Source organism: Puntigrus tetrazona, chromosome 13 (assembly GCF_018831695.1).
Source record: "Puntigrus tetrazona isolate hp1 chromosome 13, ASM1883169v1, whole genome shotgun sequence".
In the NCBI taxonomy this organism is placed as follows: Eukaryota; Metazoa; Chordata; class Actinopteri; order Cypriniformes; family Cyprinidae; genus Puntigrus; species Puntigrus tetrazona.
The window spans coordinates 3,055,985-3,074,103 of record NC_056711.1 but is presented as its reverse complement, the minus strand read 5'-3'; the positions used below and the strand labels follow the sequence as shown (position 1 = coordinate 3,074,103).

At 39.3% G+C, this 18,119-nt stretch overlaps 1 protein-coding gene across 1 annotated transcript; it reads left to right on the top strand.

Annotated features, from left to right (window-relative positions):
- Nucleotides 1–1,709: 1,709 nt before the first annotated feature.
- LOC122356068 (protein delta homolog 2-like) lies at nt 1,710–17,356 on the top strand. The gene is made up of 6 exons (XM_043254520.1): nt 1,710–1,834; nt 6,655–6,737; nt 13,298–13,394; nt 13,558–13,688; nt 14,306–14,450; nt 16,277–17,356. The coding sequence occupies exons 2-6, from the start codon at nt 6,668–6,670 to the stop codon at nt 17,040–17,042; spliced, it is 1,209 nt and encodes a 402-aa protein (XP_043110455.1). The 5' UTR covers nt 1,710–1,834; nt 6,655–6,667; the 3' UTR covers nt 17,043–17,356.
- Nucleotides 17,357–18,119: the final 763 nt, after the last annotated feature.

Below are 18,119 nucleotides of genomic sequence, written 5' to 3'. Positions count from 1 at the left end.
ATGAACGAACAACGATCAACACATTTATTGACATATTTATACATTTTTGTTAATGTTAATAAAAATACAGCCGTTCATTTTTAGTTGACGTTAGTTAACAGTGCATTAAATAACGTTAACAAGCACAGCTTGTGATTTTATATGCATTAGTAAATGCTGAAATGCACATTAAATAATATTAATAAATGCTGTATTGTTCAATCTTAGTTCATGCTAACTAATGTAGTTAACTAATGTTAACTGATGAAACTTAAAGCGTTACCAGAACATTTTACTAATCTAAAGAACCTTTTGTGCAAAGATAAGCTCAAGACAAGCTCCATGCACGTTGAAGGTTCTTTATGATACCACTGATACCAATAAACATTTTACACTTTAACACTTTTCTATGGCTTTCCACGAGAAAGCGTTGATGCAATAAAAAGACGTCAATATCCTTAAAACATTCTTTAAAGAGTGTAAAACCGTTTCCGAGCACAAACATTCTTTATAGTAGTAGAAAGTTCTAGTAAAAAGGTAATTAAAATGTTCTTCACACTATATTAAGAACTGTTTACTGAAAGCTTCTTTTGTGGCTTCACAAAAACCCCTTTTTGGAACCTTTGTTTTTCAGGGCGCAAGATGAACACGTTAAAACAGATACTGTGTGTGATATTCAAATGAAAGTCAATTTTCACAATTGCCGTAATTGTTGCGACTGCAGTGGATAATGATGCGGCTTAGAGCAGCGAGCGCTCGCGACAGAGCAGCCGATTTGAACACCCTAATTACCGCGCTGCCATTTTCAGCGCAAACATAATCAGGCCACAGCAGGACAGACGTACAAATGTGTGCTTAAAATCAAAAAGCTGAATGGCTGGAATAATGGGCTTGCCATTATCTCAATATAAACATGAGGCGAGCAACCAAAACAAATGAGCTTTGAGTGCTTTCCTATTCTTCTGTTCCTCAAAGACTATCAGCACATAAGCCCTCAGGAGCCCGATAAAGTAGTAGTAGTGATTCAGCTTTGTAAAGAGAAACCGCCAGCGGTTGATACACGCCTGTCTTTACATACGCCCTCATTTATAGTAATATATTTGTACGGCGCAGAGCGAGTGTGTGCACATATGTGTGAGCGCGGTCTCCCATCGCAGTGGCGTGGACATGTAGATGCCTGTTTTCAAATGCTCCACAGGCCTGATATTGTTGAGATAATCTGCTGAAAACTGATCCTCTCCACACCATCGCCTGCAGAGGAACGTGTGGGCACATCAGCCCCCAACATCAGGAGCCTTGTCTGTCGCTACAGCAACAGCAAAAAGCCTTCCATTACCGCTACGGCATTCGCTAAGGCTTTCTGCCAGACTGCGCTTCTCTGATAACAAGACGGCAAAGTGCATGCAATGCGCTCTCAATCAGATGTGTCCAGAAACTGTCTGAAACAACAAGACCTGTCGGTGATATACCAAAAAAGTTGCTGAGGGTTTGACAAAACCAAACAAGCATGCGATGTCTGTACTGTATCTTGCCGTACCCGCTCTAGCGTGATGGATTGGTCTTTGGGCTGTGTGAGATGGTGGTATTGAGGGAAGCCTGTCTCTTTAAGAGCCAGTCCTTGGGCAGGTTGGCTTGTTGAGTGGGGAGGTGGAACCTTGTCTGCTTCTACAAACAAGCATTTCTATCAACAAAACGTGTCTCACTAGCGAGCTGATCTTGAGGGTGTGCATATACGAGAGAGAGCGAATATTGCTTTCACGGTAGTTTCTGATGCCGTCTGTGTGATATGTGAGTCCCGTTTTATCAGCACCTGAGGTCTGCAACGCTCTGCTGGAGGGGGCCACCAACAGCTCAGGTGTGTCACATCTATTTGTGCGTTTATGTGTTTAATAGAGTTAAGTGGCATTTAAAATAACGCCGCTCGAAAGAGCTGGGCTGTGCAGTCGCTTTTGAACTCTGTAACTTTTTCAAAATGAGTATCCTTGCGTTGCAGTTTGCGCAGAAGGCTACAGCAGGTTTTAGAAATATGCTGTGGGTCGAGCTCGAGCACTTAAACTTGTGATTTATAATCTGACTATTCGTGCAGTAGCAGGAACGTGTTTGTGTTCACACATCATTTGAGATGGAAATGGTGTAGGAATACAGATTGGCTGTTTTTAGATGTGCCAGTGAAGTTTCCGTGGAAGCCTCTTGGTAAAATAATGGGTTTTTAAGTAGGATTTAAGTAAGATTTTTGTGGGTTACTTTGAGATCTGTGCATGTCTTTCGCATGGAAGTGTATTTTGTGCTTCAGTGTGCATGCGACTTCAGAAGTCTGTCACTACTTTTTTATTGTTTAAAGACTTTTTAGATAACTGTTTCATACAATATAGGCACAAATAATGTGCTTTTTAGTGTGCAGCATCTGAGAGGTAGATAAGTATGTGTTCCCAGGCTGGTAAAATAGATAGTTTTGATGAGTCACAATATAAAATGGTGTCAAACTTATACATTCTATGTTATTATTTCCATTAATAAATAAGAAGAGTCTTTATGCAGCTTCTTCTCATTCATATTTAGTGTCATTCTCCAGAATAAGACCATAAAACATCAGATCATGCCCTTCACTGCAGCTCTGAATTGTTTTCTCCAAATATTCCCCAACAGCCTCCAGTTTAAACCGCTGTGTTGTGTTCAGGTATAACACACACGTGAACAGTGACGGGATCAGTGATGTTCTCAGCTTTCCAATACCAAGCTTTTCCCAAATTAATTCCCATTGAAAAAGCACTCCATTAATCAGTCATTTCAAATCTGGCAGGTTTTATGGTCTAAACATTAAGAGTTTGTTAGAGTGAAAGTGAATAATGACTCGAACATCAGTCAGCTCCTCAGAAATCTGCCAAAAATCTTTTCTTTTCTATTTCTTTGTATCCCATGGAAAGAGGAAAAGTCATTAGGGTGAGTAAATAATAATAGAATTGCAGTATTAGCAATAGCAGCTCCACCGGAAAAAATAAAACTGACTTAATATTCATCAAAAAGAAAAGAAAAAAAAGCCTAGGGGAATACAAGCACTGAATATTATGCAAACATGCAATTAAATATGTATTAAATAATATGCACTTATGCAATAATAAACACTAATAATCTGCATACACTTCATGCATTTAACCTCACTTTGATGAAACAAATGTTAAAGGGGTCATGACATGGATTTTTTATTTCAATATGTTTCTTGAAGTTTACCAATTATGTTAATGAAAAAAATAAATATGTTGGAAAATTATTAATTTCCTCCCTAATTATGACCCTCTGTCTGTTTTAAAGGGGTCATGAACAGAGAAACCAAAATTCCCTTCATCTTTTGACATAAGAGATCACTGTATAAAAACATCCAGTAAGTTTCAGAGCTCAAAACTTTCTCGTGAGTCTAAAAACAGCTAATTTTGAAGAACGTCTGTCAAAAAGACCGTTTGTAGAATGTTCTGCTCTATGATGTCATAGTGTAGCTAAGCACCGCCTCCACAGAAGAAGACTGACGTTACAAGAAGCATCCATCTATGAATGGCCGTAGATTGTCAAACACACATTAGCCAATCATAACAGCGGGTGTTTACAATCCACCATGACTACTCAAACAGAGCTTTCTGATGAGGGGGGTTGCCTTAAAGGGAAAGTACACCAAAAATGAAAATGTGATGTTTATCTGTTTACCCCCAGGGCATCCAAGATGTAGGTAACTTTGTTTCTTCAGTAAAACACACAAAAAAAACATGTTTTAACTCAAATGGTTGCTGTCATATAATGCAATTTAATGGGCACACAATCCTTGAGAGTAAAAATAAAACACGCACAGACAAATTAAACCCTGCTGCTCGAGACGACACATTGATGTCCCAAGACACGAAACAATCAAATCGCAATTTTTTTACGTACAGACGTAACGGAAATAATCTATCCTGCGTATGCATCACTCATCGTTTGCACCGAGCATGCAGAGGTTGTAATCAAAATGCTAACTGCTCACGCTTATCCTGAGTGTTCAAACCGACTAAAACCTAAAAGACTTTCTCACACGAACTCATCCGCTGGGCACGTGCAGACGTCACACACTCGGGACAGCTGGACATAGCGAAAAATATATATACAGTGAAAGCCTTTCAGTTTCTCACACAAACCGATCGTTTGGCGTGTTAGGAAATCACCTTCTCATCACCAGCCACAGGGTTTAATCTGTAATTGTGATGCAGCTGCAGATCAAGTATTGCTTTATCTCTCAACTTGTTTTTTCGTGAATTTTGCACGAGACTGTGCCTCGTTTACAAAACAACATGCTCCAATCAATCTTCTGGCATGATCCGGAGTGCCATTTAAAATATACCATCTAATCAACTCCTCCTTACAGATATAGACGATCAAGCTGTTTGAACAAAACACGTCAAAGAGCAATTTCTTTCACTCCATTTGTCCTAAATCTAATGCACATCTGCATCCAGCGTAGACAACATAATGGCAGTGATTGTAATTTCTACTTGCTTCGTCAAGACAAAGCCGATGGCAAGATTATGACTTATATCTTGCTCTGGAGGCAGTTTGGAGCCATGGTTTTTTTTGGCTTGGGAGATGTTGTCTCTCACCTCCTGATCCGACCGAGACATTTTTGGAGCTTGATCAGATAAATGCTTTGTTTATAACGCGGAGGATGTTTTAAGCTATGAAACCCACAGGATGTTTTAATGGTACAAAACCTTTTATATGCTAAATCATCAAGGCAAAATTTATTCGTCATGTCATGACAACGTCCCCTATTCATTTTTATTTCTGTTGCTCAAATTCGAAACTATGACAAGCTGATAATTCATATATGAACCGTCTTGGTTTTTAGCTTGATGTTTAGCCCGAAGGGGCTTTCAGTTGGCCTGTGGGCTACCTTTAAATTTATAACTGTTATAATGAATCGCTGTGCATGATTCATTGAAATTTGATGATTTGTGAAAGACGGACCATAAAAAATTACGACAGTTTCCCTGGATAATTGCCAATGTGTCAAATGGCATAAAAGGCCCCTGACTGTATTTTTCACATCTGATGTGACACGCATTAATTAAACACGGCTGGAAATAGCACCTTCGACAATCACAGAGCGAGCTGCTCAGGAAATAAAGTAACGTTCAAATATAGCCTGCGCGCTCGCATTCACTGGCAGGTGTCTGCACATGAGACCGGCCAGAAAGCATAAGTGATAATTGACATGGCATCCCCAGCATCAAGGACTGTAGATGGAGGCTTCCTATTGTGACATGCTCGAGAGCCTCTTCCATGGAAATGGACCTCTTCTCAGCTTTTGCCGTTCAAAGCTGTGCCCAAAACCATCCCCACTAGTGGTTGCAGGAGTGCACCATTAATCTACAATGGGAAACATCCAAAAAAAAAAAAAAAACAAAGAGGCCAGTTGCACCATCTACAGATGGAGAAAACACAGAAGAATTTAAAATGATCTTGCTCTTTCTTCAGCTTTTAAAACACCAATGGCAGTTGGGATAAAATTTGTCTTATCCATGGCCTTTTTCACCAAAGGCACTTTATTCTGTTTTTAATGCCACGGTATAGAAAACAGTGAGAGGTACTTGTCTCTCACCAATTATTTTACTTGCCCCGTTTGCAATACTTATTTCATTTATAGAAAAAGAAATAGAAATTTTCACGACTTTATGCCATCAGGCCACAAAAACGGTTTCCCGGTTTGATGCTAAACCATGAGAAAAAGTCCAGTTAGTATTACCGTTTTAGATTGTATTATGTCATGCAGCATTTGCTTTGTTTTGCTTCGACAGAAAGCACAGTGCAAAAAAAATATGAATCGATGAATGCATGAACGAACCAGGTTACTAGAGAAACTATTCTATTTCTATTCTATTTCTATTATAAGCGCCACCTTAGTCTGCCTGCCATTTCTGTTCAGACCACTTTTTTTGTTGCAAATGAAATATGGCGATCGTTTTAATGTTATTACTTTATTATTAATTCTTATTACTAATTATTGAGTTTATGCAAACAATACATGCATTGTAATGCAAATTTCATTTGTTGACAGAACTGTGATAATACCCTTATCTGTGATTATTTAGGTCACTACAATCGTATGAAATTTCATCTCTACTAAAGAGAGAGGAACTAAATCTGCGCTTATAGGGTGAAAAGAGGTGCTGCTGCAATCTACAATGTTGTTTTACTTCAAATGATATTCTAGCAGAACCCAAAAGCATTGCTCAACAGAGCGCGAGTTAGGCACAAGAGCAACAAACAGACACAACGTAACACTTTTTCTGTCAGCTCTTGGCTCAACGGAGCTGCAAGATGAGCGCGAACAAGGTAGTGAAGGAGTGATGCGCTCTTGTAAACGTCCATTATAAAAGATTCACACAGTGCTTTTAATTATTGAGTATTAAGTTGAATTATTAAGCGTGTCTGTCAGCTGGTCTGTGGTCAGGTGCTGCTCTGTTAGAGTGAAAGTGCTCAGAGATCTTCTCCTGGGCTGTTGTGGCTCATGTTGGAGGCTATGCGGGCAGGCCTTGATTTCAGTGTTTCGTGTCTTGCTTTCTACTTCTATTCAGTAGATATGTTAACGGCAAACTGTCCAAATGTTTACTGTAATTTCCTGAATGCTAATGTTTCAATGTCTCGTGGTTTCAGATTGCCCTGCACCATGAAACTCGCTGTAGTTCTGCTGCTCTGTGCCTGCTGTCTGCTTTTTCAACACAACTGTGAAGCCCAAGGTAAATATATTTCACACAATTATTATTATTTATTTTTTTACTGTATATTCTTGAGTGGTGGTTGCTACGCATTCATTGTATGTTTAACTCAATACACATATAATAACTTCCGAGTTCCCAATATAAGACGGAAAGGTTTATAATTAATATACGATTAATTCTGACACATCTTAAATTCAGTGGATGAGCATACATTATTAAAGGGCACTTATAAATATAATTTCATATTTCAGTTTGAAATGCTTCTTTTTAGCATTTCAAATCTTCTTTAAAACTCATTTGCAGTTGTTCAACGGCACGCTTAACACCATTGACATCAGCCGCTTAAAAATCATTATCAGTAAAATTGCTGTGAAATAATGGCAGTAGTTATTTTGATATAATTTCATAAAATATCTGTTTATCATGGATAGGAGTGAAACTCAATCTGAAAATGAAGCACATATGCATATTTACAAAAGAAAATGTTGCAGCGAGTGAATTATAAGAATTGGCCATACAGGCTGTTAATTTCCTCAAACAGTTTCTGCCAACTGTGCTGCAACAGGATCCTGGTGAGCAGATTACATAAAACTCAGCGTCAGAGGCCTTTGATGGTTCCGTTGTGACTGATCTGTCTCTGGAGTATTCAGCTGTGAAATTCCTGTCTGCTTAGAGAATGTGGCAAATCTGCGTATCAGTTGTTGGGCGCAAGGGTTTGTGTCTTACACGCGTGCTGGGGGCAAAGGTCAAAGCCCAAAGTCCTTCTGTGCAGAAGAAAAGTTAGTTGCGGCTGCTGACCTGATGTTGAAAATGTGGGGGAAAACCTGATCTGCAAAAATGGATTATAGTGCAGGTCAGTGGGGCCGGTGTCTCCTGGAAGAACCTGGAAACAAGCCACTGCAATGCAAGACTGATACAGACAGACGGACAGCGCTCGAGTCTGTGCCAGAGACTATTGCCACAATGTGAAACAGGAATTCAGAAATCATATCAGTCGCTGGCCGTTCCTCAACACTATTAGCGCCTACTGAAGATTTAAAAGCCGCTTTGAAGTTTTATACCAGTCGTGGCACATTGGTAGATTGAATAGTGCTATAAATGTTATAAAAATAAGTCATAAAATAAGCCTAAACTATAAAATACGAAATTTATAAATGTTGTTTCGGCAACAAAAAGTTAACTAAAATTACTTAATGGAAAAAAATAACTTCTGTGGGAATGTACTGTGCCCAGCATTTATTATTTACTTTTAGAAATCAGGTAGTTTCAACGCTTCAGCGCGGTTGCCGGAAATTACAGTGTGGGAATCTCGCAAGTGTGTCAAAACGAAAGTGTTTTCAGACACTTTCTAAGTGACCTCCAGCGAACTGCATTAAAAGCGCAAGTAATTTTGCCAGAAACAGGCGAACGTGAACGTTTTATTCAGTCAGTGGTTGTAGGTAAACAATAACAGAAAGTAACGTGCAGCACACTAAACCCAACCTAACAGGTAGTGTTAACAAAAGCTGAAAATGCGTACGTACCAGGTGAGCTACTGAGCAAGTTTACCATCTGAGAAAAACAATATGAGAAGCTGATTATATGGCGCTATAGTAATACTGTTTTGAGAGTCGTAACATAGTTTTGTGAAAGGAATTGCGAAAAGGAAGTTGTTTTACTGCCGCTGTTATACATACTGAAATGTATGTACAGTAAATATATATATATATATATATATATTTTAAAGAGGCATGTTTTTCCAATGAGCCTATGTTCCACAGCGCTCTGGAGCCTCACTGGATCATAATCCGTCCTCGCTTGTCTGTCCTGGCAAAATGTTTTCTAGCAGTGCAAACGGCCGAGTGGATACTGAGGCTGAACGATCCTTTGCTTCGCATGGATCTAGTTACTTCTTCCTCAGCTCCTTCAGACGCTGTCCGGCCGGCCTTCTATTACACTCCACCTGCTGCCCAGTGAGATCCTGGACACATATGCATACGCTAGGGCGGTGTGTGCGGCTCGTCTGGAGTTAGAACCGAAGGGAAACCCACACCTGCATGTTTCACTGGCACCATGGCGCTGAGCTTGGCCACGGGGGTTCTGGAGAGGCAATATAGGGTTTCATGGTAGGAATAAATTTAGATCGCTCTGGTTTTCACACGCAGTGAGCCCACGCACTGTGGTCTCTGGTTGAGGACCCCCGTGAGGTAAACCACAAAGGCTGGAGGATGGACACAGTCACACCTGTTGCACTGCTATCATAAACTCAACCCCAGGAAACACAGCCACTGTTAACAATTGAAATGTTCGCTATGGCGGATCATGCATCCATCTTTAGCATAAATCAATGCCCAATGAATCAGAGCACGACAGATCAAATCAGCAGGTGTCTGAAACCTTTCGGGCTACCCGATCTCATAAATAGTGTAAATGGTATGCGAATAAAATCTTCTGGTATAGATATGCAAAAATGGGTTTTGTATATGCTACACGATTGGTAAGATTAGGGTTGTGGGATAGAGGTGTATCATTTGTACTAGAAAACTGCGTATCATATGCATGCAGAAAACGCGCGTATATATATAACATTTTTCAATCGACTTGAACTGAATCATGGCCCATTTTCAGATTTCTTGCTGCATCATATTATTTCAAATCAATGTGACTGCAAATATTTACACACGCTACAGAATTCCGCCTGGAGGCTTTTCTAGAATAGGCTCCTCCAGTTTGTACAAGAAGAAGTTATTTGCACCTCATCTCTCTTTCAGCACTCTGAGATCATCGGACTTCTGTTTGCTGTCACACCCGGGCTCTTTCTCTTTAAAACTCTATAGTGTTTACTGCGTATGAAGTATTCACGGTCTCCAACTGCTAGTCTTCGTCATCCAAAGCATGCTTTGAACTTGCAGTAAATACAGAGAGCAAATGAACAATGGGAAGGAAAAAGAATAGAAGCGTGTACATTGAATTATGCAGATATTCTACTTTGCATATTGCATACGTTGCGTATCTTCCTTTTCTAAGATTACCATTCTTCACTAGCTTTCTTGCTCACGAGTTGGAGAAATCTCAATCTCCCAATTCCGCATCTACAAAAACGTTCTTTCAGTATGATTGGTTTTTAATATCAGGAGTGTTTGTTACACTATACCCTGGTTTCACAGACAAGGCTCGACCCTAGTCCTAGACTAAAATGTAAATCTGAACGGTTTCAACTGAAAGAAACTTGCACCGATTGATCTTAAAACATGCCAGTGGCTTTTTTTTGTACACCAGTAATGCTTTTTTGAAGGCATGTTTATAATAAATACTTTCATGTCCTAATTGAACTATGGCCTAATTCTGGTTTAGGCTAAGCCCTGTCTATAAAACTGGGCCTTTATGGACAAAGGTATTGTGACGCACCTCTTTATTCTTAAGTTCAGGGTTTTAGTCAGCCAAGAAGAGGAAGACCACATAAAGCGGTAAATTCTGAATTTGCCAATTTCAGCTCCAAACATCAATTGGCACGAAAATCAGCATAAAATCTGTGCGGCAGGAGCAAAAGGAATGTGCTTCAGTGCCAAGCAGCTGTGTGTGTCTTCATTTTCACAGATATGATAACGGTGTTGTTTTCAAAAGCTTGCATTTTGAAATCAGTTTTCTGAAGAATTTTCAGGCCCAAAAATACCACTGTTGTGTAAATGAACAGTTAAACTTGTAAAAAGCAGAGATATGTAGTTGCAATGTTACTTATAGTCAATAGAATATGTTCAAGGGACCATCAGAATACATAAATAAAGTGAAAGCTAAAATGTAAACTCAAATCTTCACTGCTGGTAAAATCTTAAAGTGCCCCTATTATGGGTTATGAAAGGTTCATATTTTGGTTTTGGGAGTCCCAAACAACAGATTGACATGAACGCAGGAACAAAAAACACTTTCATTGTCTTATAATATGCATTTATTCTTACTTTATTTGCTCAACAACTCCCAAACACGATTTAATGATTTGTTAATTTTCAGTGATTAAATCGATTTAAAGGATTGTTAGTGGCAAAGAAGATCTGTTTTCATGAAACGATTCAATGATTCAGAGTCGACTCTTTCGAGAGACAATAACTTCATACACGGTGTGCTTTCAGATTTTAAACTGTGCGGGATGTTTTCATTCACTTAGAGCTGTTTTACATGCTGCCTGAAAACTCATTTTCAAAAATTCATAATAGGGGCACTTTATTTTAAATATATATTGGTGTATTTTAAATATAAACAGTATTTTTCGGCAATATAATTTATTTTTATTATAATATATTATAATATATAATACATTTTAAACATACTACAGAAATTAGAGTCAAAGCACTTCAAATAATTTTTGAAATTTATCTAAGAGGCTAGAAAGGTTATAATTATATATATATATATATATATATATATATATATATATATATATATATATATATATATATATATATATATTTTTTACTTGTTTCAAACAGTCAGATAACATTCCCATAATGTAACAATTTAAGTTACATTCCCATAATGTTTATAAAAAGGAAAAATCTAATTGAAGAAACAACAATTAAGCATTCAGAAATACTGTTTTTATGACTGGGAACATTACAGAAAACATTCTTAGAACATTTTTGTTGGCTGTGAACATGGCCAATGTCACAGATCGGCTTAAATTTAACTCGTCAACAGGTTTAAATAACAATGATAAAAAAAAAAAAAAAAAAAAATTGCTTTTGGAACCCACAGCGTATGCAAATGCCATTTAAGCAAGAGAAAGAATATTTCCATTCACGTCTTATTGAGCTGTACGACAAGAATCATTACGAGAACAGCTTCTCTTGGTTTTAAATGTTAAACTAATCCTTCAGCTGTCTATGTTTAAGAGATTACGCTTCACGTTGTTGTTTGGGCTGCTCTCTGTTATCAGTTTGTACTTTTCAGCTGTTGCACTGATAGCGCAGGAAAGCCAGGCTCGCATTGTTCAAAGCTCTGTGTTTCCAGGAATACAGGTCTTACACTTGGCCAGATTACATGGAAAATGCTTCCCATTCCAGCGCCGCTGAACGAATATGAGCTTACACGTGTATTGTGTCTCACATACCGGCCTTTATCCGGAATAGGCACACGATTAAGTGAGCATGTCAGATGAGGGTAAACAAACTTGTCGTAAGTGTACGTGTGGTTTGCGTTTTGAGAATTATTCGTAACTTCCTGGCTATGAGGAATAATTGAGTATGTTTAGTGGAAACGCAGACGGGCCGTGTGATGTAAGAGGCTGGCTGTGAGCGCCGGGGGTTTGGAGGCATGTAGGGGTTGGGCCCTGGGCGATGGTGAATTCTTGTGATGTTCGGGCAAAGCTCATACGGGCGGAGACATGAGCACATTCCTCTCCTCCCACCGCACACGCTCCCTCGTGCCCATCACCACAGACACACGCGCTTCCTGGCCGTCCCCAACACACACACACACACACACACACCCTGCTCTAACATCCACCGGAGCGCAAAACCCAATACTGGATAAGCACGGCCAAGAATGCTAAATCACTCAGTCGGGATGGTGATGATGGAGATCAGGGTGAATCATTTCCTGTACCACATCATAAAACTTTTCATGTAAAAGTACATGCGGATTATTAAGGATGGAAAAAGAACACGCATAAACGTTCTGCTCTCTCTCGACAGAGGTCAGACTTTTAGAAAATATGCTATATATATATATATATATATATATATATATATATATATAAAAAAATTGAGAATTATAAGCTTTCCATTGATGTATGGTTTGTTATGATTGGACAGTATTTGGATGGGATACAACTTTGAAAATCTAGAATATGATGGCGCAAAAAGTCTAAATATCGAGAAAATCACTTCTAAAAGTTCTTAGCAATGCATATTACTAATCAAAAGTTAGGTTTTGATATACTTGCGGTAGGAAATATACAAAAATCGTCATGGAAATATGAACTTAACATTCTGATGCTTTTTGGCATGAAAAAAAAATCCAAAAAGTCATTTTGACCCATACATTCTATGCCATTTCTACAAATGAATGTTACTTATGACTGGTTTTGTGCAGGATCTCTCTCTCACACACACACACGTTGGTATTTGTGGTTTATGAGGATTTGTATAGGCGTGATGATTTTTACTGGACAAACTATATGTGCTACAGCCCTACACATACATTTAATGTATTTTTATTCAAGAGGAAAGAAACTTTTTTGGATGAACTACCCCTTTAAGACAATTAAATAACAGTTCTCTTCCCCTGATTGACGTTTGTAACAATAAATCATCTTTCCTTCAGTCAAGATGAACGCGTATGTGCATCTTAGTATGTGCTAGCTGTTGTTTACCACACTCGACATGCTACATAAGCTGTTGAAAAGTGACACTGATCGCACATGCCTTCTACAAGTGACAAACTCTCACAGACAAGCTAGAGCTTATAAGTGATCTGAAGGGCTTGTTTGCTTAATTTGAAGAGAAATTATTATTGAGGATTGCTGTTCTGCAAAAAAAAAAAAAAAAAAAAAAATCAAGAAAATACTACCAAACTCTATATTAAATGTACTCTTCTCTTCTCAGTTTCATTTTTCTCAGTAGATACATCTCCGACACCCTCGGCCAGTAACTGCACGTGTGAACTCGGCCATGGAAAGTGTGCTGAAAACGGTGACTGCAGGTGAGTGGGTTCATGAGAGTGAAATATAGGCTCGTGTTGGTGAAGTATATCTGACCTGTGCAAGCCTGTTCCTGCTCACTACTGTTGCAGAAGAACACTGTAAACAGATTAATGATACAATGAGCATGGAACGCAGGGGTTGACTCTTGCCTCCGTGTGGCAGGTGTGACCCAGGATGGGGTGGACAGCGGTGTGAAGACTGTGTGCGAATGCCCGGATGTGTCCATGGCACCTGCCACCAGCCCTGGCAGTGTACGTGCATGGACGGGTGGGCAGGCCGATTCTGTGATAAAGGTGATTCATTTTTAGAGATTGACCTGACAGCACTGATTATACAGATAAAAGAAATACAATATGATTTCTATGCATTTAAACATATATCAAAGAAATACAGGCTAGTCGCAACTAAAGCTTTTGTGCAAAACTCACTCGCCAATTTTAGCCACTGTTTTCATTATGGAGTTATATTCAACATGAATTAGAAACAATTTTCATTTTAGTGTTAACTATTTCTTTAAGGTCATGAATAATTACTCACTTTTATGTCGTTCCTAACACCCAAGACCTTTGGTTCCTCTTCAGAACACACATTAAGATGTTTTTGATGGAATCTGAGAGCCCTCTGACCTTCCAAAGACAGCAATGTGATGAACACAATCAACTTCCAGAAACATAGCCAAGAGATCGATAAAAATAATCCATGTGACATCAGGGTGCCAATACTTTTGATAGTTTGGTCAGAGAGCTCACGGGTTGCATCCAAAATATCTTAATGTGTGTTCCAAAGAAGATTGAAGGTCTTACAGGTTTGAGGACATGAGGGACTAATTAATGACAACATTTTAATTTTTTTCACTTATTCCTTAAATGCTTTAACAGATTGACATAACGGCACTGACTTGTTTGTGCAGATATTTACGTGTGCTCCAGAGAGCAGCCGTGTCAGAATGGAGCTACTTGCGTCTTGAATGACTCTGGGGATTACAGCTGCTTGTGTCCCGAAGGCTTTCATGGGCGGGACTGTGAGCTGAAAACAGGACCTTGCCAAAAGACCAAGTGAGATGTTTTTCCCCTTTTTGTTCGTAACGTAAATGTATGTTTTATTTCTGTATTGTACTCACCTTCCCAACATCACAAAGCTGTGGAAGAACAGAGCGAGTCATTTTAGTAGGACTTTCTGATTACACTGTTACCATGAACTTTTTTTTTTATATAAGATCAGTTCATGATTTGACCTCTTTAAGTAAACATTTTGTTAAGCTGTGGTCCTTGATCTATTAGCACACAAGCCTAGACGCACTGGCACAGGCAGCACAACAGCCTGGTCAATTTGCAGCCTCCAGAGTGCAATCATGTAATTCAATGGGCTCATTACTGGCCCTGTAAGAGACTGCTAATACTGACACGCTGCAGCTCGGCCCCCGCTGTTCTTCCCATGAAGTCCAAAACAAACCGACAGAGAGGTTTCCAGGGAAACGATGCTGCAGGACTGAACCAGTTGCAGCACAGTTTAAGGATGACAAATTATTACTTGAAATATTACATGGTTGACGGCTTATCCTGTGAACATGAATGATGTAATGGGGACGTTCGTCACATATTAAAAGTTGAATATGCAGATACATCCAAGTATGTAAATAAGCCAATCACATGGCTGGTTCCCTTCTAAAGTGTCAATCTTGTGACTCTTTGAAAAGAACCATTTGCTTGAGTTTTTACTTTCTCGGGCTTGGCATTACATTAGGGCAGAACTTTTTTGTGTGTGGCCAACCAGTGGCAATGTAACAACAAATCATAAGGATTTTAAACATTGTGATTCTTTAATAGTTCCATTAAGATTTGTTTTTGTATTTTTGAGAAAGAATTGTTTAGAGGTAAATTGCATTTACATCAACCAACAGCCTATTGTCAAATTACGTTATATAACATAGTTCTATAGGCATGTTATCAATAATTTGTACTTTTCATTTACAAAAAATGCCTCATTTATATTTGTATTATGTATTTGGCAGCAGATATTTAAGTCGAAAGATACATTTCTGATGTATATGCTTATCCGAAATGCATAGCATTTGAAAGTACACTCTTTGATAGTGTGCCCAAACACAGGAGGTTGAAACAGAAGCACAACAACGTTTCATCCCTATACTAATTTTGGCACCTTTTTAATTGTGGGGCAACTGTTCAACTCTCAATAAGTCTTTTATCCCAGCCTCCAATAGTTTGATGTTGTTCCATCTCTTCAGTCAAAGTTGCCACCAGAGACACCAACTAATTAGTGGAATAAGAAAATAAAGGTGCGTGCTGAGCATACAGATGTTGAGTAATTAGAAAAATTAAACTTGAGCATACCAAGTATTTTACATTCCATTCAAGATACACAATCAATTAGTTCATGGGTTGTATTTAACTCATGACAATGGTGCTGCCTGCAAAGGAAGGTTCATTTGTTCAGTAATCTAAATGTTCTTGTTACGAGTCCAAAGTATACTTCAGGTATGGCACAAAAAAACCTGGCTTGCAAGCGCTATTCTTTCAGAAATTCTTTCAGATCCTTTTCTATTCTAACATGCCAATGCCTCAGTGTATAAGGCAAGGATCAACAAGAAATGACTGATTGAGTCACTGTGGAAGAACTTGACTGGTCTGCAGAAAGCCTACTCTTAATCCCAGCTGAACACCTCTGGTGTGACTTTAAAAGCAGACGTTGAACCAAAAACCAAAACAAAAATGACACAGAGAATAGAGAAAGGAAATATAGGAAAAGGGTTCTGTCCAACCTGTTAAACATAGATTTGTACTCATGACTAAAGTAGTCCAACTTGCTCATTAGAAGGGGGTGCCAATATAGTTTTTATAATTTCTTACGTGTATTGCTTTAGGTCCCCCTGCAAGAATGGTGGTCTCTGCGAGGATCTGGGTGGTTACGCTCCAGAACTGTCTTGTCGATGCCTGGCCGGCTTCACGGGGCCCCGCTGCGAGACCAACATGGACGACTGCCTGATGCGCCCCTGTGCCAATGGTGCCACCTGTTTGGATGGCGTGAACCGTTTTTCCTGTCTGTGCCCTGCGGGTTTCACTGGCCGTTTCTGCACCATCAACCTGGACGACTGCGCCGGCCAGCCCTGCCTCAACGGAGGACGCTGTATAGACCGAGTCTCCACCTTCCAGTGCTTCTGCTCCCCAGGGTTCACTGGAAGAACTTGTGAGGTTCCCGTCTGGGAGTCAGGGCCTCAAGCCGTGTCTCCATTCAGGAGCGAAGGATACAGAGTCACGCTGAGCAAACCTGTCCCAGTCAACCGCTCCCAGGGGACCACTCCCAGCGGGGATGAAAGACGCTCGTTCAAAATCTCAGTGGTGACTCAGCATGGGGCAGAAGGGCTGTCAGAGCTGCAGCTTATCATCCTGCTGGTGCTGGGGGCTATGACTTTGGCCGTGGTGGCGCTAACAGCTGGCCTGGTGCTGCGTGGACACTGCCAGGACCGGTCGGCTCGCTGTCAGTGCAGACCGGCCCCAGCTCACCATCGCCCATTCCACCGATGTAGGACAAACTCTGTGCCTGCGCAACAGGAATGCAAGATCAGCTTCCTCCAGTCCCCGGCTCCAGCTGAGCTAGAGAAGAAGAGGCTGAACACCGACATTGTTTAGCCGCAGAGATCGCGCAGCTGCTCTTGTTGAAGTAAAAGGCCACTTCTGACCTCTCAAAAGATAAAGACGGAACTCATGAATCTGAGAGTCCGTCGCTGAAAGCAGGTGGCCATTAAAGAACCCATTTTTATTTGATCAAAGATGCCACAAGTGAGGCATGTACTGCTAAGGGAACATTAAATCAGAGTCAACATGAAAACAGTAATGCTCGTACCTGGTCAAGGAACTTAAGATAAGAAATGCTTGTCTGTGTAATATTAAATCAGAAATTATGTATTATGCCTCTGAAAACCATTTTGCTCTCACCAAGCAATATTTTTATGGAAACCCTAAACTGTGGCGTGTCTTAGTGCCTTCCAGAATCTATTTTCTCCCCAATTTTATGATTACAAATTTTTTATTATGAAAATGAAAACATTCTTTCTGTTTTGTTTTTTTTTGGTAATTTTAATAACATTCAAATCTGTCTGTTAATATTATTGATTAGACCTAAGCTTACCTGAATTGTATAAAAACAAGATTAATAAATAATAATTAAAAAAATACATATTAATTAATAATATATATTAATGCATTAACTATTGTTAACCAATGGGGTCTTTAAAGTTTCATGAAAATTAAATCCATAAATCAAGATAATTATTTTAGAGAAAATAAACTAATTTTCATTCAGAGGGCACTTTTCAATATCCATCAGTTAAATTGGTTCAAATTTAAAAACACACCTTACCCCTTTTCTCATTTTAATAGACTGTATCACTTGGGAATACAGTAGGTCACATTATGAAGGTAAGGTGGGTTGCAGATGCTGTTTCATATTGACTTCAAGGTACACACAGCCTGGGAACCACTGTATTTGTTGATATGACGTCTGTACTCGAAGAGTAAACAGTAGCACCAATGAGCCGCGTGTAAAATAAAGCGAAGCACTTAACCACACATATATCAAAACTTCCATTGTGTGATACAGTAGTACTGTATGTATATAACCAAGCCATAATACTAAAAGCGCTTTTAATTTCAGGTTTAAGTGTTCACTTTCGCCAAGTGTTCAAACTGTAAAATATTTCAACGTGA